This window comes from Mya arenaria, chromosome 15 (assembly GCF_026914265.1).
Source record: "Mya arenaria isolate MELC-2E11 chromosome 15, ASM2691426v1".
In the NCBI taxonomy this organism is placed as follows: domain Eukaryota; kingdom Metazoa; phylum Mollusca; class Bivalvia; order Myida; family Myidae; genus Mya; species Mya arenaria.
Window position 1 is genome coordinate 641,765 of NC_069136.1, and position 27,306 is coordinate 669,070.

A 27,306-nucleotide genomic window follows, 5' to 3' on the forward strand; every position below is an offset into this window, starting at 1 on the left:
TTTACTCATTACATCACTGCCCGCCATAACGGAATTTGGTCTGCTGTATGCCAGTACCTTAATGCACCAGTCAATTGTAACTACGGCCTCCCAGCCAATCCCAAGTAATCCAGGGGACAAACTGCTGGTAAAATCCCCGCAATATGCCCCCGCACCCCGGAAACATCCTAGGTAATGTCCACTCCCCGCTATTTTCGGCGCAGGGGGAGGGGGGCGTAGTTACAATTGACTGATGCATAACAGGGTGTCCATATATATATACACACACCTGAAAAGAAATATTTCTGCAATGTGGTGGGGTAGTTTTAGGTAATGAAAACAAAGTTTGATAGCAATGGTGTTTATTTGTATCTTGTATTTATATTAACACTTCATTGGTTGTTGTTTATCAATTTCTTATTATTTCTGTATAAAGTGCAATGGCATTTTCCATCGAAATCGCGTGCATTTATTCGATACTCCAGTCCTGTCATTGGGCGCAATACTACTAATTGGCGGGGCATATTTACTACGGAACTATTTTTTTTAAATGAAATCGTAGTAAAAGTATTGCCAACCTGCATAACTGAAATCTGCAGTAAAGCAGTTAAAACAAAATAAGCAACGATAATTTGATTTATTTTAATGTAGATGATTTCATGATGGATGGAACAGTTGAAGAAATATTAAATGACAATGATGACGACTTATTTCGGAATTTGGAATTGACATTTGGTAAAAATAAAGCATCTAACAAAACATAAAATCGTCCAGAAGAAAGAGCTCATTTCAACATTAAGTCTTCTCGCGTCCTCTGGCTTTCCTTCCGCGAAAGTTCAGGTTACCACACCCGCCGCCACTGTCGTTTCACCCAAATTGAATGTTAACTTCCAAAGAAATGGCAATGCATTGCTGATTTGTCTAAAACGTATTCCAACATGATTCATACACCAACTGATTCTTCAAAATAACGCTCAACAAGTAAATTGACTGGAATTTCTCTCCAATTTGAAAACTCGTGACTAACAAACGCTAGTATCGCGTATTACCGCGAGATATAATGAGAACTTTGTATGTGGCGATACTTTTGTTGTTTTCTTTTTATTGTTAATTTTTCATAACTCAAGTTGTATTTTTCCAGTTGTAATACAGTTATAATACGTATTTATAATATACTTGTCCTTGAAAATATAGTAAATAAACATATAAATAAGGAACTATTTTATCTGCGCATTCATTGCTGTATAAAATTAGGTTACGGTAGCTGTTCTAATTAACCCACCGTTGAGAACAACGAGAGAAAGAAAAAAGAGAAAATGCTCTTGAATAATCTATTTATTTTAGCAGAAATGTAGATTTACATAAATAAAAATATAAGTATTAAAAATCGACATGTTGCATTTTATTGGGGTATGTTATGCAATGGCGCTGTTCAAAATGCTGGTGGAGTCGTTCGGACCCAATAAAATGCAACATGTCGAATTTTAATCCTTAAATAGTTGCACAATTAAACGAACGCATATCGGGTGGCGGTGAAGTTGTTGGAACTTGAAGCTGTGAGAGTGCTGTGAGAGTGTCACCCGTACAGGTTGTGAACTCGCTGCGTCAATGCCATAATCAGATGTGTATGTTTCATCACCAGTAGAAATGAAGGCAGCGAAAGGTGTTGTAAGATCAATGCCAACGAATGTGGTTTGCGTGGTAGAAGTCGGTACAGAAAGTAGATACGTATCACTCCATGGGCGCGAGGTTGATAGCGGACCTCGAATATCGTTTTATAGCGACCGGCGCCGTCATAGTTGACATGCAGGTCAATATTGTGCACCTAACTTGTGAAAGCGGCGAAAGTGTCAACACCATGTATCGTGTAACCATAGCTGTAAATGCTGGCTATGTGATACACATAGGTTGTTTAACACAAAGGAAGATGTATTATCAATTAAGCTTTATAAAGGACTCTGTAATCTCGGTCAGTGTTTGAGGTTATCCTTGCTCACCACACTTTAACCCGGACGCATGCCTGTGGCTAGTGATGAATTTTATTTCTCTAATTGAACAACAATTCTTAAACGGAATACGACTTCACGTCGTGAGCTATCAAATGCTTTGTTTAGTAGATCTGTAACAGGTTATTCATTAAGACTCTTGTGGTCAGAAATTAAGATTCTTGTGGTCAGAATGACGCCATAGTTAATGAAAACCACAGTTATTCGTCATTGACTGAACTTGTTGACATTTGACATGGCAGAGTGACACTATTTTAAATGAAATGTTCCAAATAGTATTCATACAGTTGAATGTAGTAAGGGGGTGGCCCTGATACATTATGGTTTAGTAATGCACCAGTCAATTGTAACCATGGCCCCTCCAGGTCCGGGGAATAGCAGAGACTTTGACTTCCGGTCTAGCCAAGCCCGGGTAAAACCCCCGCCATGCGGCGACGAACTGATGGTCAAATCCCCGCCAAGTGCCCCCGCACCCCAGGGACCCTAAGTAAGGCACATTTCCCGCTATATTTGGCGCGAATGCAAAACCACCGCATTCACCCGGCACTGCGGGGCCACCGGGATGGTAAAAAACACGGCCCATTTCCCCGGCTATCCCCGGTATACCCCCGGATCTTGGGGGCCGTGGTTACAATTGAATGGTGCATAATAAGTGATAAATAGAGGATAGAAATAATAAGTTAACGTAATATGCCTATTAAAATGCTTATTGGTTTACCCGTTATAATTTTAGTAACTGAGCATCGAGTTTATTCGTATATTGCTTGGAAATAAAAACGTCCCTAAACGTCTTTAGGTGTTATTCGCATACACCGCTTTAAACTATAAAAGTAATGGTACTGTTGCAATGGTTGCATCACCACAGACTGATACACATACTAGTCATGCACGTGATTTCTGACTACATTTCAGAGTGTTTATTTCTTTCAATCATAAAAAACGAAAAACGAAAAGACGGTATATATACACACGGACCATTTTTTATACTTTTAAGTAAAATCAATTTGCTTAATCGAGTTGTTGTCCAAAATGTTGGCTTGCTATATATATATATATATATATATATATATATATATATATATAGAGAGAGAGAGAGAGAGAGAGAGAGAGAGAGAGAGAGAGAATTGGTTTTCAATTCGATCATTAGAAAAACGAAAAAGAATTTGTATGTTCCTTTTTCGTTTTTTACTTTCAATTGTAAAAAAAACGAGAAAAACGAAAAGAAGGTTTATATACACACGGACCATTTTTTTATACTTTTAAGTAAAATCAATTTGCTTAATCGAGTTGTTGTCCAAAATGTTGGCTTGCTAATGGTAACTACGGATAGTTCACCGCAGAAAATTAATGTTCAAGTGGTATTTTTGTAAAACGTTTATATAAATAAAGCATTTTCATGACGCTGTTTTGATGTAGTATGCTTGATTCCACTGCCAACTATTTGCCATAATAAGACTTCTAACCTTAAGGTTAAGTACTACTTAACTTTTTGCTAAGTGTTTGTAATTGCTGGAAGTATCGGTAATGTAAAGTTAGGTTTTCCATCCTCCAAATTATACCTAAACATACATTCTCACAAGTGTTCAGTGTATAAGAGTAGTTGACCCATGGCACATACGACATTCCACAAAGAAACACTCCGTCATCTATCTTATTGAATTACTTTTACACTGACTAATGCATTGTTAAAACTAGGGCATAAATGAAAAGGACACTCACATTATAAAGTCGGTATAAATAATGTATATATCTGGTTCCGTAGGGTCACAAGGTGATATATAGGGCCAAGAATTATGTTCCACGAATAATTCCCCCATATCCATAGAACAGGATAAACAACTCAATACATGTCAACTTCGATATGTCATACAGCAGTTATCTACCATGCAAATTGGTGTGGGCCTTATAGAATAATGGTCTCTCATTTAGTTTAACTTCGAACCAAAGCTTGACAGGGTGATAAAAGCGAAACATAGTATCATCTTCAAAGCTTACTTAATATTTAACTTGTCTTTTGTGCAAAAGTCACATTTCTACCTTTTAAACATTACCAAGTTAATCCATGGATTATACACAAACTGAGATGATCTTGAAATTGAAAAATGTTACATGTTGTATATCAAAATAAATATTGTTAAATTCAATTTGCATAAAACATATGAGAGCATTATAGTGTCCGACTGAGCCCTTGAACATTGACAGTGCTGCACGTTCAACAAAAATACCCTATAATAAATACGACTTGGACAGTAGTAGGACATTTGAGTTGAGGCAAACAAAAAACAAAACCTTAGACGACTGTTGTTTAAACATATGTGTTGTTTGCTTTTCCTGAAAGATCCCTGTCTTCAAGGGCGACTGTGCATGTCCATTGACAGCATCAGACACAGACATGGAACTATACCAAATGAACAGACAATAAATCTTACACTGATCATGAAATACGGGTCGATCTTTTATAGCCGAGATACTGAACTTAGCGATAGCCGTAGTAATGGATTAAACATTCTGCTAGAGATATGACTTGCAAATGATAATAATGGATTAGCAGGGCTAGTACTTCTCAAAACATTGATCTGTGCAATGGATACAACTAGATACATACGGAGTATAATAGGAGTACTTCAAATGCCTTTTTAACATTCCTTAAAAGTAACCTTTCTATATACATCCTCGGCACCATAGCCTGTCATAACCTGTATTATATAGGTTATGATACGCTGGGGTGCCTTTCTATTGTATGATACACATATGTTTTTATATATGCTTTTCGATAATTCGAGTATTAGCTTGTCAAATCATTCCCGACTTGCTAATTTTTTAGGGTATGTCTGAATGTTTTATTTCTAGGAGTCATTCTAAAATACCCATTAAGGGGGTATAATAAAGATTAACACTAGATTGATGCAAATAAAAAGAAATAACAGAAAAGCTTTCATTAATGACTACGTGGCCACAAAATTCCCATTGGAAAAAGCGCCAAAATATCGCTTATATGTTTTATTTGTTCACAATTTTTTTATTTTTTTTTGATCATTTTAGTCAAATGATTAAGACAGAATAATGAATAAAAATTAGAAAAAAAGAAAAAGAAAACATCTATCAAGTGTATACCTATAGTGCTGCATTTAATATTGCCTTACAAGTAGTATGTTCCCTTTAATATTGCCTTAAAAGTAGTATGTCCCCTTTAATATTGCCTTAAAAGTAGTATGTCCCCTTTAATATTGCCTTACAAGTAGTATGTCCCCTTTAATATTGCCTTACAAGTAGTATGTCCCCTTTAATATTGCCTTACAAGTAGTATGTCCCCTTTAAGAAACGAAATGTATTGACATTAACAATGCAAAGAGCATCACAGCAAAGGTGCATAGGTTGAACATGCATGTTACTGATAACTGCAAGCAGCAGATGTATGATAATATAAGTGCATGAGATGATTTAACATCTGCTTCTTATAAGATAATTATCAAATATATAACAGTTGTTGTATTAAATCATGTGCTGATTCAGTACGAACATTTATCAGCAATATTTAATCAAAATGATCACAAGTCGATGTATGTCAAACTATAAGTAGGATATCACTGTTGAAATAGTTGAGTTAAATGACTATGTTTAAGTCACTACAGTCGTCGCATTTTCGGACAAGTATCGTGATATTTGGAGGAATATGTGTCCACCTAAGCATAGGAAGTTTCTACATCTTTGGTAAGTATATAATAATAAAAGTAGCATGTTATTTGATCCTCGTTTTTTATCGACAAAAAGGGCAAATTGTTATAATGGTATAAACAACATACGAGTAGCACATTTTGGTTATTTAAATAATACACGTATTCTATGCGTTTTATATATATATATATATATATATATATATATATATATATATATATATATATATATATATATATATATATATATATACAGTTTTGTTTGTCATTTAAATTCAAATTTAGCTTTCATAACGACAATGCGGCAGGTTAAGCTCAAGTCACACATAGCTTAGAGCCTCCGAGGTGACCAATAACAAGTAAATAATAATTAAATTAAGTAGGCAAATCGTTGGCGATAGGTCGTGAAAGTAGTTGGCTATCGACGTCTGACCTTCAGATTCGTGCCTAGGACTAGTCGGCAGCCGGCGGGCTACTCATAGGCGACTATTATTCGGTATCGAAATACTTGTACGCGAGTAGTTGTCGATGGTTTACGGCCATATTGGTCGACAAAGGGTTTCACATGCAGATTCAAAGACCCAGATCCACAAGCGACTGAATTTGTCTTAAACCAGTCGCCGCCAAATGAAAAACTGTTCAAAACCGCGCATCAACCTTAAAAATACTGTTCGTCGGAAGCCGTGCGTTGGTAGTAGGTTATGTGTTATTGGGGCTTGAGAAAACAATCACTCAACGATAGCAATGGTAATCTTAATGTTGTGTTGAGTTATATCTTATCATAGTACATCACTGTATCAGTTAACGCATTCCAAACAATCGTAACATAAATACATAGATTCTGCTTAGTCGGTTTATATATTTTACAATTTAAACAGATAAACGTAATTGGTATGGTTTATATCTTCATATAATCTTCATATAAAACATAGCATATTTATCTTATCGTAGGCAACATAAGTCCTTACATGATATCCTACCTGAGAAATCGAACTGATGAACACAGCCTAAAGAATGTGGACAATTTATGGATCAGCAATGCGGCTGCATTGACGGGGCCTTTTGGAATGGTACTCGGGGGAATCATGGACAGGAAATTCGGTGTAAGGGTTTCCACTGGGATTGGGTGTCTGATATTTTGGTGAGTGGTCTTCTATTACATTATTTTTGTGTAACGTCATGTTTCAATTAATTTAGATAACGGGTATGAATTGCATCATGTCTGCAGCAAATTAGCTATCAAAACGATGGTAACACACTTAATGGCTAACTGTATGTAAGTACTCACTTATGTAGTACAGAATACATCAGACATTTAAAAGGTAAGAATAATTGAAATTTCAAATATTTATTTTTGTATTGTTTGTGCATTTCAATCGAATTGTATCCATCTAAGATATACGCAGTTTTATCTGTGTCTGTAATAACTGAATAACATAAATATTGTTATTGTTATTATCATTAGATCTCAATACTTGACATATATATATATATATATATATATATATGGAGATACCCGATTCAATGTCCTGTTTCAAAGCGTAGTTCAGATGATAATTAATGCGACGTAACTTTTGTTCGAAGTATCGATGATGCAATAGAAAGCTTTGAAAGGATGATAAACTTCCGAAATTCAAAAAAGACATACTGGCGTATCTCCACTATAGGCCCGGGTCTGCACATGACTTTCAAAAAGGGTATTTTTTAAAAGTCCAAAATTGCATTTCAATATTTCAAACGTTATGATTTTTAAATTCAAAGTTCTAGGTAAATACTAAAATAAGCGCAACCTGAAAAAGTACAATTCGTTTAAAACGGTCAGTATCCGTAGTCGGTGGTATGGGCTTAAAACGGTCAGTATCCGTAGTCGGTGGTATGGGCTTAAAACGGTCAGTATCCGTAGTCGGTGGTATGGGCTTAAAACGGTCAGTATCCGTAGTCGGTGGTGTGGGCTTAAAACGGTCAGTATCCGTAGTCGGTGGTATGGGCTTAAAACGGTCAGTATCCGTAGTCGGCGGTATGGGCTTAAAATGGTCAGTTTCAGTAGTCGGTGGTATGGGCTTAAAACGGTCAGTATCGGTAGTCGGTGGTATGGACTTAAAACGGTCAGTATCCGTAGTCGGTGGTATGGGCTTAAAACGGTCAGTTTCCGTAGTCGGTGGTATGGGCTTAAAACGGTCAGTATCGGTAGCAGGTTTTACATTTCAGTTCGCAAGTTGAAGTTGTAACGGGTTATTCAACACACACGAGCCTATTGCACTATGTATGATATGACTTATAATATTCTTTCAGCTTGGGCGTGTTCCTCACACACTTCTCCCTGAAGAGGTCATTGGTTCTGGTTGCAATCACATACGGGTGTGTAACGAACATGGGCTCCTCGTGGGCATATGGGCCGCCAATACAAACGGCAGCAAAGGTACGGATTATCACATGTACCATTGTACTTGAATTAATTCTAGTTTACTCTATTATATACTCTACAAAATACATTACTTAACTTTACTTTACTTTTCTAGACATTTGTTTTGCTTTACATAACTTAATATTTTCTTTGCTTTAATTTACGTTTTTACTTAAATTTACTTTCCTTTACTTTACTAAACTTTACTGAAATAAACTGTACTTTACTTAACCTTAATTAACTGTACTTTACTTTACTTAACTTGTCTTTGATTAACTTTGCTTCATTTCGCTACTCTTTTTTCTACCCTACCCTACCCTACCCTACCCCACCCCACCCCACCCCACCCCACCCCACCCCACTCCACTCCACTCCACTCTACTCTACTCTACTCTTCTCTACTCTACTCTACTCAACTCAACTCTACTCAAGTCCACTCTACTCCACTCCGCTTTACTCCACTCCACTCCACTCTATTTACCTTACTCTACTCTACTCGTCTCTTCTATAGTCTACTTTACGTTAAATTACTTTTTGTATTTTTCGTAGGTTGGATGTACTATTTCATTTCCATTACTTACAGTGGATGGTCAAATGGCCGTCTGTAGCTATGGGTCTGATACTTTGCGGGTTCGGGGGAGGAGCGTTGATATTTAACCAGGTCGTTACAGCGTACATTAACCCGAACAACCTTTCACCGGACTATGAGGACGAAAATGGGGATAAGTAATAATCATATAGCCTTATACCATGTAAAACTGAAGAAAATGAAGAATTTCTGACTGTGTAGTAACTGTTTGTAACATATCAAAGTTATTTATTTAGTATTATTCGTTCTTATACAATCAGATAAAGTCATAGTTATTTTCAATTTCTCAAAGTCGTTAAATCAGACTTGTACAAATTAATTTACGTGGTTGGCACACATACTTCTTTAATTTGATCAATTCCTTTTATATCAAAGGACTGTTATTTGCAGTTTCAGAGAAGATTTTCAATGATGTAAATATATACTACATAGAAAACCTGTCACCTCTTTTTCAGGGGAACTTTAAACCAAAGGGCCATACTTTAAACAATCTTTGTAAAAGACATCTACACTGTACACCTATGTCATACTGCATACACAATGCTATTAGGAAGTAGTTTTTATTTAAAAAGTGAAGAATTATTTTCTCCCTCTTAATTTGTGCTTGGTATTCAATTCATATAACATGTTTCCATGATAACTTAGTGTTGTTGATAAATATTAGGCACTGCCTTCTGTCTAATGCTATTCATATAACTGCTGCAGACTTTTGTACATAGCAAAGCAAGTTGAGTAGACTAAGATGAGATGAATATCGTTTATAAAGTATGAACTATTGAAATGTCTTTTAAATACTCTGACCATCAAATTTCATAACATGGTATCAGCAGTTCATCACACTGCTAGTGAGAATGGAATACCAAACATAATTTTATTCTTTATTTTATACCCATCATCAATCCACATGCAATACATATCACAAAATACTTTAACCCATATTCCGCTCCAGTGCAATACGGCCATATACCACTCTTGTGACGTCGGTACGCCGCTCTTCTATCTGCTGTTTTAGGTTACACACCACCATTGTTATTCCCTATATAATTCAATGTAAAATATCATTTTTAGACAACATTTAAAGGCATTTCGAGCAAATGCAGGCCATGATAACCACATATATTCTTAAAGTACAAGCTTTAAATTACCTTTTAAGCCAATAAAAAGGGGGTTCAAGTTATTCCTAAGAAAAATCACTCCACTTGAAAAACAAACTCTAAAAATTGCACCGTCCGCCATGACATTTCTTCCAAAATGACCTTTCAACTAAAGGGCAGCGGTTTATGCTTTAATCTCTACTCTAAATGACAAATCAAGCAAGAATAGATACTTAAGGTATAAAAGTTTCAGGAATAATGATATTTTTGATTTTCAGTGAATTGAGCATGTGAAAACATGTCTATCAATCATAAGAACATTTTTTTTTATTGAGAATTTTTCACACAACGGAAGTACATATGACGTAATGGTGACGTCATCCCTATAACTAAACCCGTCCCTGCATTTTTTATGAAAAACACTTTCGATTAGTCCTTCATACATAAATACACCCAAAGCTAGCTCAATCGGAAGTACATATGACGTAATGGTGACGTCATCCCTTGTAGAACCGAGCGTTCACGACGTAAAGCATCCAGAGAGTCGTAAGAGGTCTCCTTCTTCTGAGTCAAATTCACAAGCTCCTCTTGTAGTTCCTTGTTCTCCTCCACTAGAGACTCAATGGCCTCTTGAACTTTTCGCGAAGCCTTTGTCTTCGGTCGAGCGCCATTTTCTGATGCCGCCATTTTTTTTAAGTCAAATACTGGACGTCTGGACGGGACGAAATTAAACTGAACAATGACCAGATCGGATTAACACCTAAGCGACTATGGGTGACTGCGCATAAAAGTAGTTCCCATAATTATAACATTTTAGGCTAAAATGTGGTAACTGCGTTTTGATCCGGATATGGCGGAATGTCATATTTGATTCTGGTAGTTTTTTGTAGATTTTGATTTTACTCGGCTTGTGCCTTGTGGTGTCCGAATCTGCAAAAATCTTCTTGAGTTGAATACAACCTACTGGATCAAAACGCAGTACTTATAACCCTATTATGTACAAAACCTGTTACCCCGTGGACAGAGCATCTTTAACCCACAGGGCCATTGTAACTTTGAACAATCATTGTAAAAGACAACTACATACATGTACAAGATGCTTAAGGAAGTAGTTTGGAAAAATTTAGAATTATTTTCTCCGTCTTAATTTGTATGCATTAGATAACTCAATAAATGCAGCAGTTGTCCATTCTTGTATTGTCCTCTGTCACTGTCCTGAACGCTCCCTATCTCAATAGATGCAAAAGGTTGTAGGTTCATGATTCCCTGGTTCAATATGTCATACAGAAAGAAGATGTTGAATGTAGAATCAAGAAGCTTTCTTTTCAGGCACTCCAAATTGAATAGTACTGTAACATTTGGAGTGCCAATAATTTGTTGGATTCCTAGGCAACAGGTATCAGGTGTTGCAGTACATTTGGCAAATACTTTTCACCCGTCCTTGTAAATCTAAAAAAGCTTTTATTTCGCAAAAGAAGTTCATATAACTAAATTAATGTTGCTAAATCATAGTTTGAATAATTCTGAAAACTAGATGTGCCTTTAATTGCAGCAATTTGAACTCCAACTCATAATGTCAATTAAGCTGGTTATGCAATACTGCAGTTCCTTGGTGTTGGGATTGCTTTATTTACTTGAATAAACAAACAGTTCTTGTGTTGGAAAGTACAATGTATTAACATGCATTTTTCTTGCCCTGACTCCATCCAAGCCTTAAATCTTAGATCAACATGTACTTGGGGCTATGTGTAATATCAATGAGAACTATAAATTATAATGTTCAATTTAGTGCCACTTATGATATTTCATTCCACATACAAAAACACTAACATGTTCAAACCAATATCCTATGTTATGATAAAACCATTGCCAAGTTGGTAATTTGAAAAGACAAGAAATTATATCTGGTCAGGGTTTGACATAGTCTTTCTAGACAGCTGGACTTGTTTTGCAGTTACTTTGAAAATCTTCAAAAGCTAAACTGAACAAGACTTGAGCAAAAAACTCACAATACCAAAAGGGGTTTTAAAGACTTATGAGATCATTCTCACATCACCTATACCATTAGTTCTTATCTACAAACTTAAGTCAACATAATAATTGATGTTTTACATAAATATTGCAATGAATAAAACATATTACAATAAGTGCCAATAACAGCAATCAGGTATGATCACTATAGGCCTAAACATGAGATTTCAACATTTTCCTGATAAACAATAAATAATTTTACTTAACAATTTTCTCATTATTTACACATTCAAGCTGAAATAAACGGTCTCTTTTTGAATACTTCACATATTTCATGGCGTTCATCATTCAAACTAACATTTCGCTTGTTATTTCAATATTCAATAATTGTGTAAACATTCATAAATGATGGTTAAAATTAACATTCATGCTAATCATGCCTACCAAAAGCACCTGACTGACCAATCAGTATCCAATTTTGGCAGGGCTTATTGGTGGTTCATTGAAATAAACCATGACCTCCCACAATCTGCACTGATCAACAGTAGTTAATGAATTGTTTCAATTGTTCTTATTTTCATAAACTTAGAAAACACAACTGCAGTGAATAAAATTTATTCCTCATCACTGAGAGAAAGTTTAGAAAAATGAACGAAGCCGAGTTACATCTAGTAGGATATCAAATCCTACAAATGTATTCATCATTTTTTATAACCGTATTTAGTAAATGTTAATTTTTTGTATGTCTAAAAAGTTTCATTTTTTGGTATATCAAAGAACATTTGTGTGTATAAATTTGATGATATTTTCATTTAATTTCATTCCTGTTTCATTTAGTGTTCAATCCCAAGCTTTCTTGTTCACATTTAAGTGAAGAAAAGTCACTAATCTGAATAAATTCATTATAATGTAAGGTCACATAAAAGATGTATTGTGCTTTTTAAAAATAACATTTTTTCATCTGTTTAAAATTATGTCAAATGAAGTGCATTGACATTTTATTATGAGTTTAAAGCTGCACTCTCATTATGACAACTTTTTTAATTTTTGTCTTGGAACGACAATACCTAGTAATCATTTTTAATGGAAAAACACGAAATAACTGCTATTAATAAATCATTTGTAAACTATGGGGATCATCAGTAGTAAGTTTCAATGCATTAATTGTACACATCGATACCAAGTTTATGTCAATTTTCTACAATTTTCTTTTTTTGCTTTTTCATCATTAACTTAGTACAGCCCCTTTAAACTGTACCTTATAATGTCTGTGACTTATCAAATATTTAATAGTAATGGTCTACAACCAAGATTTGTTTTAATTATTCAGGTTTCAAACTGCATTGTGTATGCGATTGGAAAAGTAATCTTGAAAGCTCACTTAGTATATTTTTTACAAATAACATTCACCCTGCAAGGTACTCATATTTGGATGATACAAACAGATTTGCACAGTCATTTATGTATATTTGCGTTTATTGATAAAGGATACCTTTTTCAAATCTTTGAATTAGATTACAAAGTTTAAGTTATATAAATAAACTAAATATCTTAACTTTATCTGAATACACAAGCTAATGCATCAGTCAATTGTCACCATGGCCCCGCCCCCCCCCCCCCAGTCCCGGAATAGCGGGGACTTTTACTTTCGGTCCAGCCAACCCCAGCTAAAATCCCCGACCTACAGAGATAATCTGATGGTAAAGTCCCCACCAAATGCCCCGCACCCAAGGGACATTAGGTTAAGCCCCACCCATACTGTATTTTCCAGGAAGACCTGGCACTGCGGGGCCACCTGAAAGGTAAAAACATGGCCCATTTCGCCGGCTATCCTTGGTATACCCCCGGATGTGAGAGCCGTGGTTACAATTGACTGGTGGATAATGATACATAGTGATCCAAGCTCATGCCTAGATGATTTCTGGTCTAACATCGCGAGGTTAGATATTCCTAAGCATAAAAAAGCCTTGGCAGCATTTGAGAAAGACTGTTGTGAGATTAAATCTTCATTACTTTACTATTCCACAACATAAGGGATCTTTATTGAATATTTTGATTTTGTTCCCTAAACGCCACAAGTCAACTGATTAATTACCGTAACACAAATTCAATTATATCTCCACAATTTTCGGCACTGCATTGTTAAAAAAACTCAAAAGTTACACTTGTAAATTATTTAACCAAATACCTTTCCCTCAAATATTTCACAAATTTATATTGATCTATCAACAACAATGCATCACCATACTGTATCTCTGACTGATTTTTGATTTTCATTCTTGGCTAGAAAACAAAAAGTGAGCACAAAGCGTCTTCAGAAAAAGAACTAGTAAAGTATGCACCAGACAATTGTAACCACGCCCCCCCCCCCCCTGGATTTCCATCCAGCCAATCCCCGGTTAAATCCCTGCCCTGCGAGAACGAACTGGTGGTAAAATCCCGTGAATAACCCCACACCCCGGGGATCTAAGGTAAAAGCAATTTCCTGATATATTTTGAGGGAAGACAAAACCACCGCAATCACCCAGCATTGCGAGGACACTAGTTCTGGCTTCCATAACTGTAATGTTGATATTTTTTTTTGATGTTTACAACACGTCCAAAAAGGTAATATATAATGTGTTCGCTGAAGTTCTTTAGCTACGAGGGCACTTGAAAGGTAAAAACACAGCCCTTTTCCCTGGTATATCCCCGAGGGGCCGTGGTAACAATTGACCGGTGCATTATATAAGAGAGGAAATCAAAATTGAGCATGCAAGATTGTTTTATCAATGGCGATGGTTTATCACAATGTCATGTACTTACACTGAGAGTGGCTCCAAGATTTTTCTATGCACATAGGTAAACAATCATCTTATTCACAGATGCTGTGCACATATACATACATTTGGCTTCATTTCGAATGAAACTTCATAAATAAGTATGCGCATATTTGATATTTTTTATCTCCAATTTCCAAAATTGAAATCACATGATTTTTTCAAACGAACTTGTATTGCTTGAAAATTAACGTGTCAAATTAAAAATGCTACCCACGGTAAGATGAAAATAAATCCGTTTGATGGTGGTAATCATTCAATGGCGGCTTTATTGATAAATTTCCTTAATAAAACACTATGAAATTCACATCATCAACATCCGGAAGTAGTGATAACATACATGTCTGAATCATTTGGCCGCTCTGATCAGAGTAAATTTTGAGGTCAATAAGTAGACGGGTACCCTGATTTACTTTTCCTCAAAAATATAAAGTTATACAGGTACGCGGCATATGGTTTTTAGTTAACATTAATAGTATTTGAACAATAAATACCAAACATCATGTTGTATTTAAAAAATTGCTAAGTGCCATGCGATGATTAGTTAAAAAAACTTTGTATCGAAAAGAAAATATCACGGAAACATGCAAATTATGTCGAAAAAAAGATCAGGGACCGACTTCGGAATACCAACATTGAATACAAAGGATAACACTACTTTTTTTAAACCAACTTTCCTGTTTGTTTTCTAATTAGACCGCACGCTTTATTCGCTTTTAATACGTATGAATTCACAAGACATGTCGAATGCACGACGGGCACCACGGTTAGCTGATACCAATTTCTTTTCGGATAAAAGAGAAAGAGGGTACCAGTATATCAATACAGAGCATTGAACGGAAAAAATTCGATGCGTACTTTTCCAATATGTTCATATTCTTATTGCATATAATCTGACCGTATGCAAGAATATTCATGTGGTAAACCCGATTAACTCACTCGCTACGTATGCATTTATTGTGCTTCATTAAAAGAACATACAGTTAGCTTGAATTGTTAGGAGAACTATTTTTATTGGATGTTGTGATTGTAATCAGTTCTGGTACTACTTTGATTATTCAAATTCGCTAACGGCAATCCAATCAAAATACAGCGTATGAATACATTACGTCAGTGAACCCTCAGATGCGGCTTGAAAGTGCAGACATCGCGGTTATGGCTATGAACTAGGCCACAAGTGCCCTAGTCCAAAAACGTTTACCGTATTAGCCTATACATATGTTATTTACTATATTTGATAGGGCGATCATAACAATAATCCAATTCTAGAGCCGAGAAGTTATTGCACAAACCTGCAAACAAAGCTGCACTCTCACGGATATACCGTTTTTACAAAAAAATAAAATTTTGTCTTGAAATCAGCATTTTTTTGTGTAATTATCTGCAAACAAATGATATTAGATTGCTGACAAAAATTTAGATCGTAGATTTTCATATTTCCGTTCGAAAATGAATGTTTTATGGCTTAAAACGTTACTAACGGTTTAAGAAAAATGCATAAAACATCATTTTTTGAACGTAAATATATAAAAATCTGCGATCTAAGTTTTTGTCAGCAGTCTTATATAACTGGTTTCCATGGATTTTTCGCAAAAATTGGCTCCTTCCAAGACAAAAAATAAAAAAGTTGTCAAAACATTCAATCTGTGAGAGTGCAGCTTTAACTATCGATAATCATATTTTGTGAAATTACAAATAATGCCAAATCCATCTTCTTATTGGACAATTAGAGCTGTCGATCAGTGTCTGGTGTAAGTTCACGAGACACCAAGGTAATATCTTATAGACTGCAGGACGAATTTTATAAATAAATCCCTCCATCTTTACTCAAACGTTTGTTTTTACCTCAATTTCAATAGGTTCTTTACCAACAAAGACGTCTTGGATCGCGTGCCAAACCTGTTCTTCATATTAAGCGGGATTTACCTCGGGATGCAGGCGTTGGGCGTGCTACTTCTGTCAAACCCTTCCTGGAAACCTATGCTTGTAAGCCAACATTTTCTAGATCAAAAGCCTCGTGCGTGTTGATACCGCCCATATAACGAATTTTGTATGATTCGAATGAAACATTTGTTTAACGTATTTTCAAAATTCGTACTTTGGTAAATTTTACATTTGTACTGGTTTAAAAACAATTAACAGTACATTTAAGATCGAACAGGTGCCCGGGACAAATGGTGACCATAAAGAAGATGAAAAGGGGACAGAAAAAGACGGCGAGACAGTGGGGCTTATTCCAAGGTAACGATGGAAGTTGTCAATGAATACATATCTATTGCGCCTACATAGGTTTGTAACTGTAATGAAATCATTGCTATATGTTAATTCATTTTTGCTCAAAAATAGTTTACACACATGCCGGTCACCACACGTGAGACGCATTAAAAGTTAATCCCATGTCCACTGACCCGACCGACCCAATATTTCGCCCCGATATGTGCATTTTTGTAATTTCCTAAATTAACGAATGCATTTGGGTGAACATATCAAAATTTAACTTTTAAATATTAAAAGCTTCTACATTAAAACTATACCCTAATAAAGGTCAGTTTTGAACACAATCCCGGTTCTAAAAAAATACAATAAAATTATGCATACTTACCTACCTTTGCCTTTACTGGCCTTATCATTAAGGTTATGTTTGCCCATCATTTGACTAGTCAGTTTAATCAGTTTAATCATATTTTATTGCATATAGTTTACAAGTTTACATAGCACATTTGAATGCAAATATTTCAGCACATATGTATAAATATACAAAAGGGTTGGGCCACAAGTTATTACAACGTTAGAAATCGGCCCTCCCCGTTTTGTCAGACTTATATCAACAAAAAGAAATGGCATAACAGTTTAAAAATGTCACTGTGATACAAACTGCTATGTTTAGAAAATTCTGGTGTATACAAATTATATGTAAATGAGCTTAGTTCAACTATGGTACGATGTTAATGAAAGAATGCAAAAGAAAAGGGGAAAAAAAGAAAAAGTTTGTCGCCATTACCCCCTTTTTAATTTGCTGGAATGACAGCTATAACAAAAATCGTTTAGTATTCTTTATGTATTTTTGAACTTGTATAAAAATAAACTCATTCTGTTCATCGGTTAAATTGTCGAGGCCAAACAATAGTTTGTCGACATTAAGTGGATGGAAGGCACGGGTTTCCCTAAACATTATTAAACGTTCTATTAAATGTTATTTTGCACTGGAACAGGAAGTGTTCGGCATCTTCAATATCAGCTCCACATTCACATGAAGGAGTTTGCTTTAAGTGATTATAATGGAGGTCAGCGTTAAGATTGCTACATTTGTTTTGCATACGTGCATGGTGAACAGAAGCAAATCGTTCACCTTTGGTGTAATATGTTGGTATTGTTGGTGCTTTATATAATACTTTAATTTTCGTTTTGAAATCTGATAAGGAATCCCGAGTCTCTCGTTGCCTGATCAAGATCATTCCAAATACTTAAAGCTGAGGGAATAACTGATGTGGCATATATTTCTGTTCTTCGAACTAATGACTGATAATTGTTGGAATTCCTTAACCAATGTCTAAGTCAAGGAAATTGTTCTTTATGTACTCTAATTTGTTGCGAATACCTCTAATATTTTGATGCAGAATAGATAAACAGTGTTCATTGTGAACTATAGGTCCTGGATTAAGTTCAACATCGCCAGCACGGTATAACAGCAAAAAAGTAAGAAAAAATGCCAAAAATCTAAGGCAGAAGCTATGCCATGGTTATCGTATTTGCAACTGTAACGATCACTTAACTGATATTGACAAATTAGAGTGGTAATTAATATGCTGTGTAAAAGAGCATGAATTTGATATCTATAACGATTCACCTGATTTACGCGTTTTAGTAGCAAAAGCAACATTTCAAATATAATGAATACTAGGTTGAACGCACAACTAACAGCTTTACTTAGCTGTCTACTATAATTAAATAATCCCACAGCTGCCCTCCATGACATCAAATCATTACCCATTTGGTAAGATAATCTGCGTCAGGTACGTGGCAAGCTGAACTGTGGGGATTTCAACATTAAAACAAACATTCGGAACTCCTCGGCCATTTTTTCAAAAACAACCTCGGATGTATATGGACGGTTTACATACTTAAAAAGTGGTACATTTAAGTCCGCTGCAAATAGATCGCGTAGTAATCTTATTTAGTAGTTAAAATTTATGACTTAACTCTTGGGAATCGTAATTATGTTTGCAATAATACACTTCACTGTCAATCAATTTAAACTGAGAGCAATGAATACAACTCTTAAACACTACATTTAATTAATGCTTTTATTCAAAAAAATACGGACTACTTCAACAGATGTACCGGCATACATCCGAGGTTGTTTTTGAAAAAAATGGCCGAGGAGCTCCGAATGTAAAACAAAGGGGGAATGGAATGGCGACACATATCTAAAGAAACATAACATGGAAGGAATAAGAAAAAACAGTGGATAGATACAGTATCCTGCCATAGAACAGTGGGTAAACAGTACCGGTTCTCTTGAACAGATAATCAATGTAATGCATATAATAAACCTTGCAGTAAAAAAAGCAAAGTTAATTTCGCAGAGTGAAGGAAGTTCAGGTATTTAAAAGTCGTTGTTAATCTATATAAGCTGACTTATTTGAACTGAAAGTGAACAGATACATTTTTCAAACTTTGAATTAGCACGATGGTTTATTTACGGTTTACTCTGCTAAGCTGGTCGAACAATTACATATACATTCAATAAATAGCAAGGTGACCAGCTAGCTGACCCTGTCAAAAATCGTGATTCTTGTGGTAAAATTCAACTCCTCAAGTTTATAGGAAATGCAAATACTATTATTAGTTTAAAGTAATATCTCTGATCGATATATAATAAGTTAAAATGGTAATTTGATGGATATTTCGCTATCCAGTTAGGTAAACTATAATAAAGCTTTAACTTGTGAGTAATGTTCTAATTAATAAAACAAATAATTCGCCAACATTGATTAAATTAACACATTCCACTATACGGGACAAATCAAAGCATGAAAATCATGGTTAGTTAATGGAGACAATGAATATAAAGATTGCTTGATTACATTGGCGTTTGCCTTTGGTAATGTAACCTTAGCAAGCTTTTAAGAAAAAATATATACTTTCATCGAGTAACTTAAATTGTGAACGAATACAGTATAGAGCACATATAAGAAGTTTTGCTTGCCCTTATGGATTTAGACTACTGCACATGTACTTTGCTTTGACATTCGTGCTTATATCAGTGTATAGGCCAGTGATGGATTTATCAGTGGGAATAAAAGTGAACTTATAACAGTTTTAATAAACTTATATGGGAAAAGGGAATTATATTCCATGCAATTATGTTCATTGACAATTCGAGATAAAAATTAAAGAATACATTTGCAGTAATCTACACTAAGTCTATCTTTCAACAGGAATACAGGTTAAAGGTAGGATATTTGCCATATAGTACGTGTCAAATATGTACATGCGAATTCAATTCACCTATCAATGGGTAAAATATCATCAATGTCACCATAAGGAAACAGCACACATAATGGATGAAAGAGTTTGTGAGACAGTTCAGACAGAGGTGGCGGCTGGACTCACGGGAAGGTCGGGTCCGGGTACACGGGAAGTTGACCATCATGCACAGCCTTCAAAGCGTTCATATTTTTAATCTGTATTTTCTTATCCACACCGGCTACAGTCATGATGCCATATACGACGTCTCCGGAGACCCATGTATGTATGAGGAATCCTTCGCATTTGAGCAGTCGATGATCGACCAAGACTTACCATTAGCAACATGCAATTCAACAGTTTAATGCGTATGTGACTTTATAGCAATAGTCCAAGCTAAGGTTCCCATACGCTACATGCAAGTATAGTGTTCAATGTTTATTTGACTTTAAAACGTCTTCTTTCAGTCCAGAGCCTTCCATTGCCGAGGTATTGAAGACGATGCTTTCAAACAAGAATTCCTGGATATGGGTGGTTATATTGTTCCTTGTGTACGGAGGGATGACCTTTGTAAATGGTTTATACAAGGTATGTATCTCAACGGAAAAATCGGTACATTGTTGCACCTAATGAACATTTGTTAATCCGATACGATGCCTTTTGTTTAGTTTTCTAGTTAGTTCACTCGCTTCTCGTCGATGCGAACTGAGTTCGATTCCCGGCCTTGGTGAGAAGCGAATGCGCTAACCACTGTGCTAACTGGACAGCCTAGAGTGTTGCAACCAATAAACAGTTGGTTATCCGATAGACTAGTGTTGCACCCAATAAAACAGTTGGTTATCCGGTAGAGCGTTGCAACCAATAAACAGTTGGTTATCCGGTAAAGCGTTGCACCCAATAAACAGTTGGTTATCCGGTAGAGTGTTGCAGCCAATAAACAGATGGTTATCCGGTAGAGTGTTGCGCCCAATAAACAGTTGGTTGTCCGGTAGAGTGTTGCACCCAATAAACAGTTGGTTATCCGGTCGAGTGTTGCGCCCAATAAACAGTTGGTTATCCGGTAGAGTGTTGAAAACCAATAAACAGTTGGTTATCCGGTAGAGTGTTGCGCCCAATAAACAGTTGGTTATCCGGTAGAGTGTTGCGCCCAATAAACAGTTGGTTATCCGGTAGAGTGTTGCGCCAAAAAAACAGTTGGTTATCCGGTAGAGTGTTGCACCCAATAAACAGTTGGTAAGTCGGAACCGCGGTGTTGCACCAAATAAACAGTTGGTGATGCACCTGTCAATTATAACCACGGCCCCCAAAGTCCGGGGAATAGCGGGGACTTTTGGTCCAGCCAAGCCCGGGTAAGATCCCCGTCTTGCGGGGACAAACTGCTGGTAAAATCCCCGCCAAATGCCCGCGCACCCCAGGGACTCTAAGTAAGGCCCATTCCCAGCCATTTTTGACGCAAAGACAAAACCACCGCATTCACCCGGCACTGCGGGGCATCTGAAAGGTAAAAACACGGCCCATTTCCCCGGCTATCCCCGGCATACCCCCGGACCTGGAGGGGGGCGTGGTTACAATTGACTGGTGCATAACCCATACAACGAGCGTGTCCCTCAATGTCATTACAACCTTAACCACGTGTATAATCTACCTACAGGCGTACGGGCAGACGTTTATTTCCGACGACCATTTTCTGGCGTGGATCGGATCATTGTCCTCTATATTCAACTGCTTATTCAGACCAGTATGGGGATTTGTTATGGATAGATATGGTTTCCAGGTATACAGACGTCATTTATTTTTGAAACTAAGCATTTGATTATAGCATTTTGGTAAAGGTTCAACTGAAAATTCCACTAACATCTAAATTGTTAACTATGGCTATAAGCCATATAAGGTATCGAGATATATTTATTTAAATATGAAACGCATAAACAATGCAAAACGATTTGATAAATGCATGACCTTGAGCCCATCGATACCATATCCTGTTTTTTGGGCGTTTTATTCTCATGTGATCCTCAGTTAAGTGTTGTTGTTTACCTCAGGTGGCTGTGAAATGCATCTGTACAGGGTTCGTTTGTTTTTGTTGCACATTACTTTTCACGGAGGATCTGCCAAAGTACGCCTATCTTTTATGGATCTGCTGCCTTTATGCTTGTTATTGTGGTAGGTGTTATTTAACAATTATTTCAAACCGTTATGTGACAAACATCTAGTTGAATTGTGTTCGCAATCACTATATAAACTGTGTTTCTAATTTGTTGGGAAGGAGGTTTTTTTTATAATCAATGGACTCTGCTGAATATTTCTTAATTCAGAAATTCGCTGTTTACAAAAGTGTTCTTCTAAGGCACTGTCGATTATTTGTATTGAATACCTTGAGTGTCACGCCATCGTTTTTGAAATCCAGAATACCGTTTATATTTAGACTGAAATCCAGAATACCGTTTATATTTAGACTGAAATCCAGAATACCGTTTATATTTAGACTGAAATCCAGAATACCGTTTTTTTCGTGTGGAATCCGGAATATCAACTAGCAAATTATAGGAAAAAATCTGTAGAACATCTTAATTTAAATGTGTTTTAATGTATAAACATCATTGATTATCTCTCACACAAATCATTCAGTCCTTGATTGTGCCCCGCAAACATATTACGTGCAAGGCACACGCGCTATATTCGTAGTCAGATCGCGGGTATATTCAGCAAATTGTATCGATAAACGACAGCCGTCAACTACCATATATTTAACAAGATTTTTGTTCTGTGCTTGGGCTTAGAAGTGAGTCTAGACAAACCTATGTATGCATGTATACGAATAGGGAGAGTTGACACGGTCTTTTAATATCTTCACTTATATAAATATAAAATTAAACATTTAAATACATGTAGGCAAAAATAAGTGTTGAGTTAGTCAAGCAAGTTTATTTTCAGGTGTTTTTGTTGTTGGACCTGCAGTATTTGGAAAGCTATTTGGATTGGACAATATTGCCCTAAACTTAGGATTAACTTTCGCAGCTCTTGTAAGTACTCCATGTTTATATGTTTTCATGCTGTTTTGTATTAATTTATGGCTTATGGCTCGTATTCCGATGTAGGTCATCAGAATAGTACTTGTCAATACTCTCATAATGGCATGTCTGGACAAGCAATGGTGATTGGTCAAATTGTCCGTCCTCATATGATGTCCCGTCATCCAGCATATACTTAACGATTGAGGGGTCATTATATCAACGAGCGACACAATATCCTTAAACTAAGATTTTTTTTATAAATCCTAGTTGTGATAAATGCTTCGGAGTGTCCGAAGTATGATTTAAGTTGTATAATCCGTTTTGCAAATAGGTCTTGTGGAATACAAACTAATAACAATAACTATAAGAACATAGTTTGCTCGAAGGCCAGTTTTGCATTCTAAGTATGAAAATACAGAATAAGAATAAAGTATTATTAATAATTGAAGACGATAATTTGCAATAAAGTACTCATTTCTCAATCAGCAAGTGAACCCAAAATGTTGCCAATGTAGAATGGTGGATAAAGATCGACAATAAAATCTTATGCTGTTCTTTTTTCAGACTGTAGCGCAGATTAGTTCTGGTTTTATTGGATTGAACTTACAGAGCACCTTGGGTTGGCATGGACTATTTCTCTTGGCTGGTGCAATGGGGACCGTAGGTAGGGGTTTCTTTTACTACTTTGCAAGTACAATTACAGTTGTTTAAGAAATAGAAACAACTTTCAATGAACACACTTGAAATAATGAGTTCATTATACATATATTGAGTTATGTAACGGAAACAACATGACACAACTAATTGTGGTCATTTCATGGTTCAAGGATCTAAGGCCATATCTGGGCAATTAATTAACAAGTGACACATGGACAACAGACAAGCGACACATGGACAACAGACAAGCGACACATGGACAAAAGACAAGCAACACACAGACAACAGACAAGCGACACATGAACAACAGACAAGCGACACATGGACAAAAGACAAGCGACACATGGACAACAGACAAGCGGCACATGGACAAAAGACAAGCGACACATGGACAAAAGACAAGCGACACGTGGACAACAGACAAGCGACACATGGACAACAGACAAGCGACACATGGACAAAAGACAACCGACACATGGACAACAGACAAGCGACACATGGACAACAGACAAGCGACACATGGACAACAGACAAGCGACACATGGACAAAAGACAAGCTACACATGGACAAAAGACAAGCGACACATGGACAACAGACAAGCGACACATGGACAAAAGACAAGCGACACATGGACAACAGACAAGCGACACATGGACAAAAGACAAGCAACACATGGACAAAAGACAAGCAACACACAGACAACAGACAAGCGACACATGGACAAAAGACAAGCAACACATGGACAAAAGACAAGCAACACATGGACAAAAGACAAGCAACACATGGACAAAAGACAAGCGCCACATGGACAAAAGACAAGCAACACATGGACAAAAGGCAAGCAACACATGGACAAAAGACAAGCGACACATGGACAAAAGACAAGCGACACATGGACAACAGACAAGCGACACATGGACAACATACAAGCGACACATGGACAAAAGACAAGCGACACATGGACAAAAGACAAGCAACACATGGACAAAAGAAAAGCAACACACAGACAAAAGACAAGCGACACATGGACAACATATAAGCGACACATGGACAACAGACAAGCGACACATGGACAAAAGACAAGCAACAAACAGACAACAGACAAGCGACACATGGACAACAGACAAGCGACACATGGACAAAAGACAAGCGACACATGGACAACAGACAAGCGACACATGGACAAAAGACAAGCAGCACACAGACAACAGACAAGCTACACATGGACAAAAGACAAGCAACACACAGACAACAGACAAGCGACACATGGACAAAAGACAAGCAACACACAGACAACAGACAAGCGACACATGAACAACAGACAAGCGACACATGGACAACATACAGGCGACACATGAAAAACAAACAAGCGACACATGGACACCAAACAAACGACACATGGACAACATACAAGCGACACATAAATAACATACAAGCGACCCATTAAAACAAACAAGCGACAACAGACAAGCGACACATGGACAAAAGACAAGCAACACACAGACAACAGACAAGCGACACATGGACATCATATAAGCGACACATGGACAACATACAGGCGACACATGAAAAACAAACAAGCGACATATGGACACCAAGCAAACAACACATGGACAACATACAAGCGACACATAAATAACATACAAGCGACCCATTAAAACAAACAAGCGACACATGGACTACAAACAAGCGACACACAAACGACAACAGACAAGCGATACATGGACAACAAACAAGCGACACATTGACAACAAACAAGCGACACATTGACAACATATAAGCGACACATGGACAACATACAGGCGACACATGAAAAACAAACAAGCGACACATGGACAACAAACAATCAACGCATGGACAACAAACAATCAACGCATGGACAACAAACAAGCGACACATTGACAACAAACAAGCGACACATTGACAACAAACAATCGACACATTGACAACAAACAAGAGACATATGGACAACAAACAATCAACGCATGGACAACAAACAATCAACGCATGGACAACAAACAATCAACGCATGGGCAACAAACAATCAACGCATGGACAACAAACAATCAACGCATGGACAACAAATAATCAACGCATGGACAATCAACGCATGGACAACAAACAAGCCACACATTGACAACAAACAAGCGACATATGGACAACAAACAATCAACGCATAGACAACAAACAAGCGACACATAAAAACAAACACACGATGCATAGACAACAGACATACGACAATGGTCGCAGCTTTGATTATTGCTGTTGATGGCGAACACTCCTATTTCTAATGTGACTTTGTGAAATCGTTTTAATAGCCGTGGTTCTTTATTTCAGCTTTCTTCATTTCGTTTTTATTTGATGGCAAAGATCAAAGGGGGAATCCTATATAGCTACAGTTTACAGCTGGACAAATGAAGATTAATCAGTTAAGGTCATGATTCAGTTGACAGATCGGACTACTGAAACTGGTTCATGAAGTGGACAAAGAATTATCTCATCGATCCAAACTCTTTTTTTTAATTTTGCAGACCGGGAAATTGAGATTTTTTTGAGAACACAACTGTTTCAACACTATAGTAGAAATATACTTGAACGGTTACACGCTTTTAAAAATTCGATCTGGATGCATACAAAACGATTTAAGGACGTAAAACGTCTTATTTGTGTACAAGTGAAAATAATTTGGAAAATGATATACGTTTGTTGTTTGTGCTTATACCAATACTCTATCTACATGTTTCTCATAGCAACTGTATACACAAATATGTTTGTCGACGGCCTAGTAATATGACTGTGAATACCCAATGGCACGAATATGACATGCTTTCGTTTTAATTCGTTCCAATAGAAAACGTTAAACATATAATTTAATTATCTGATGTTTGATGAATTAAATAAAAATTATGTTTAAACTAATACCAAATGTTGATGCCAGCTATATTTTCGTTAACCCTCTTCGAGGAGAGTATAGATTGATCAGTAGAAGTTGTATGGCGGGCTTTTCTCGGTTCAACCATTGGATAATAAGCACTTGCTATTGTTGTTTACAAAATATAGCGCTTTTATTGGTCAACTGATATTTTTTGATTGACAACGTTCGAACAATAAGAGCTGTCGTAGAACAGCGCGCTCGACATCGCCGCTCTGTCTTAGAAATGAACACAAAAATGGTGTAATATGTGCCTGTAAAAAGCAACAAAAAGACAAAATAAAAAGTAAACAAGAGATGTTTGTCAAACATTATGCCCCCACCCCTGAGCGCCATGTTGTCAATAATATTTGGACAATTGAATGAAATATGCATGTACCGAAATGATAGCTGTGTTGTCATTGACATTGAATGCCTTTGAGGCAGTTTTTACACAGCTGTCATTGACATTGAATGCCTTTGAGGCAGTTTTAAGATTATGGCCATTCAAAGTGTGAGGATAGTAGGTACAGTTTTTAAACATGTTCAGGTGATGACTGACATTTACAGATAAACTAGTATCCTCTAAGCACCTCAAAATCCATAGAGGTCATCAAATGGTCATCCCCAAACTAAATGTTAAGTTTGAGGGTCATGGATGCAGGCATTGTTGAGTCATCACACTTCAGATTTTTGCATTCAAGGTCAATGAGACCTG

General features: G+C 36.5%; 1 protein-coding gene across 2 annotated transcripts; it reads left to right on the forward strand.

Annotated features, from left to right (window-relative positions):
- The first annotated feature begins 5,557 nt into the window (after positions 1-5,557).
- Positions 5,558-26,596, forward strand: LOC128220316 (L-lactate transporter-like). 2 transcript variants are annotated; one of them, XM_052928674.1, is made up of 12 exons: positions 5,558-5,696; positions 6,611-6,800; positions 7,952-8,078; positions 8,647-8,789; positions 16,396-16,522; positions 16,689-16,777; positions 20,473-20,593; positions 21,657-21,779; positions 22,048-22,168; positions 22,940-23,028; positions 23,584-23,683; positions 26,015-26,596. In XM_052928674.1, exons 1-12 carry the CDS (start codon positions 5,594-5,596, stop codon positions 26,068-26,070), a joined length of 1,389 nt encoding a protein of 462 aa, XP_052784634.1. In that variant the 5' UTR covers positions 5,558-5,593; the 3' UTR covers positions 26,071-26,596. The 2 variants fall into 2 exon arrangements, with proteins under 2 accessions (XP_052784634.1, XP_052784635.1); XM_052928675.1 differs by having other exon boundaries at positions 16,698-16,777.
- The last annotated feature ends 710 nt before the right edge of the window (positions 26,597-27,306 follow it).

What these genes read in the sequence shown, in the direction of transcription:
- LOC128220316 (XM_052928674.1), top strand. Translation starts at nt 5,594, where the DNA reads ATGACTATGTTTAAGTCACTACAGTCGTCGCATTTTCGGACAAGTATC. An exon ending in CCTTTATGCTTGTTATTGTG is followed by an intron (nt 22,169 to 22,939) that starts GTAGGTGTTATT and finishes GTTTATTTTCAG; the next exon opens with GTGTTTTTGTTGTTGGACCT. An exon ending in TGGTGCAATGGGGACCGTAG is followed by an intron (nt 23,684 to 26,014) that starts GTAGGGGTTTCT and finishes TCTTTATTTCAG; the next exon opens with CTTTCTTCATTTCGTTTTTA.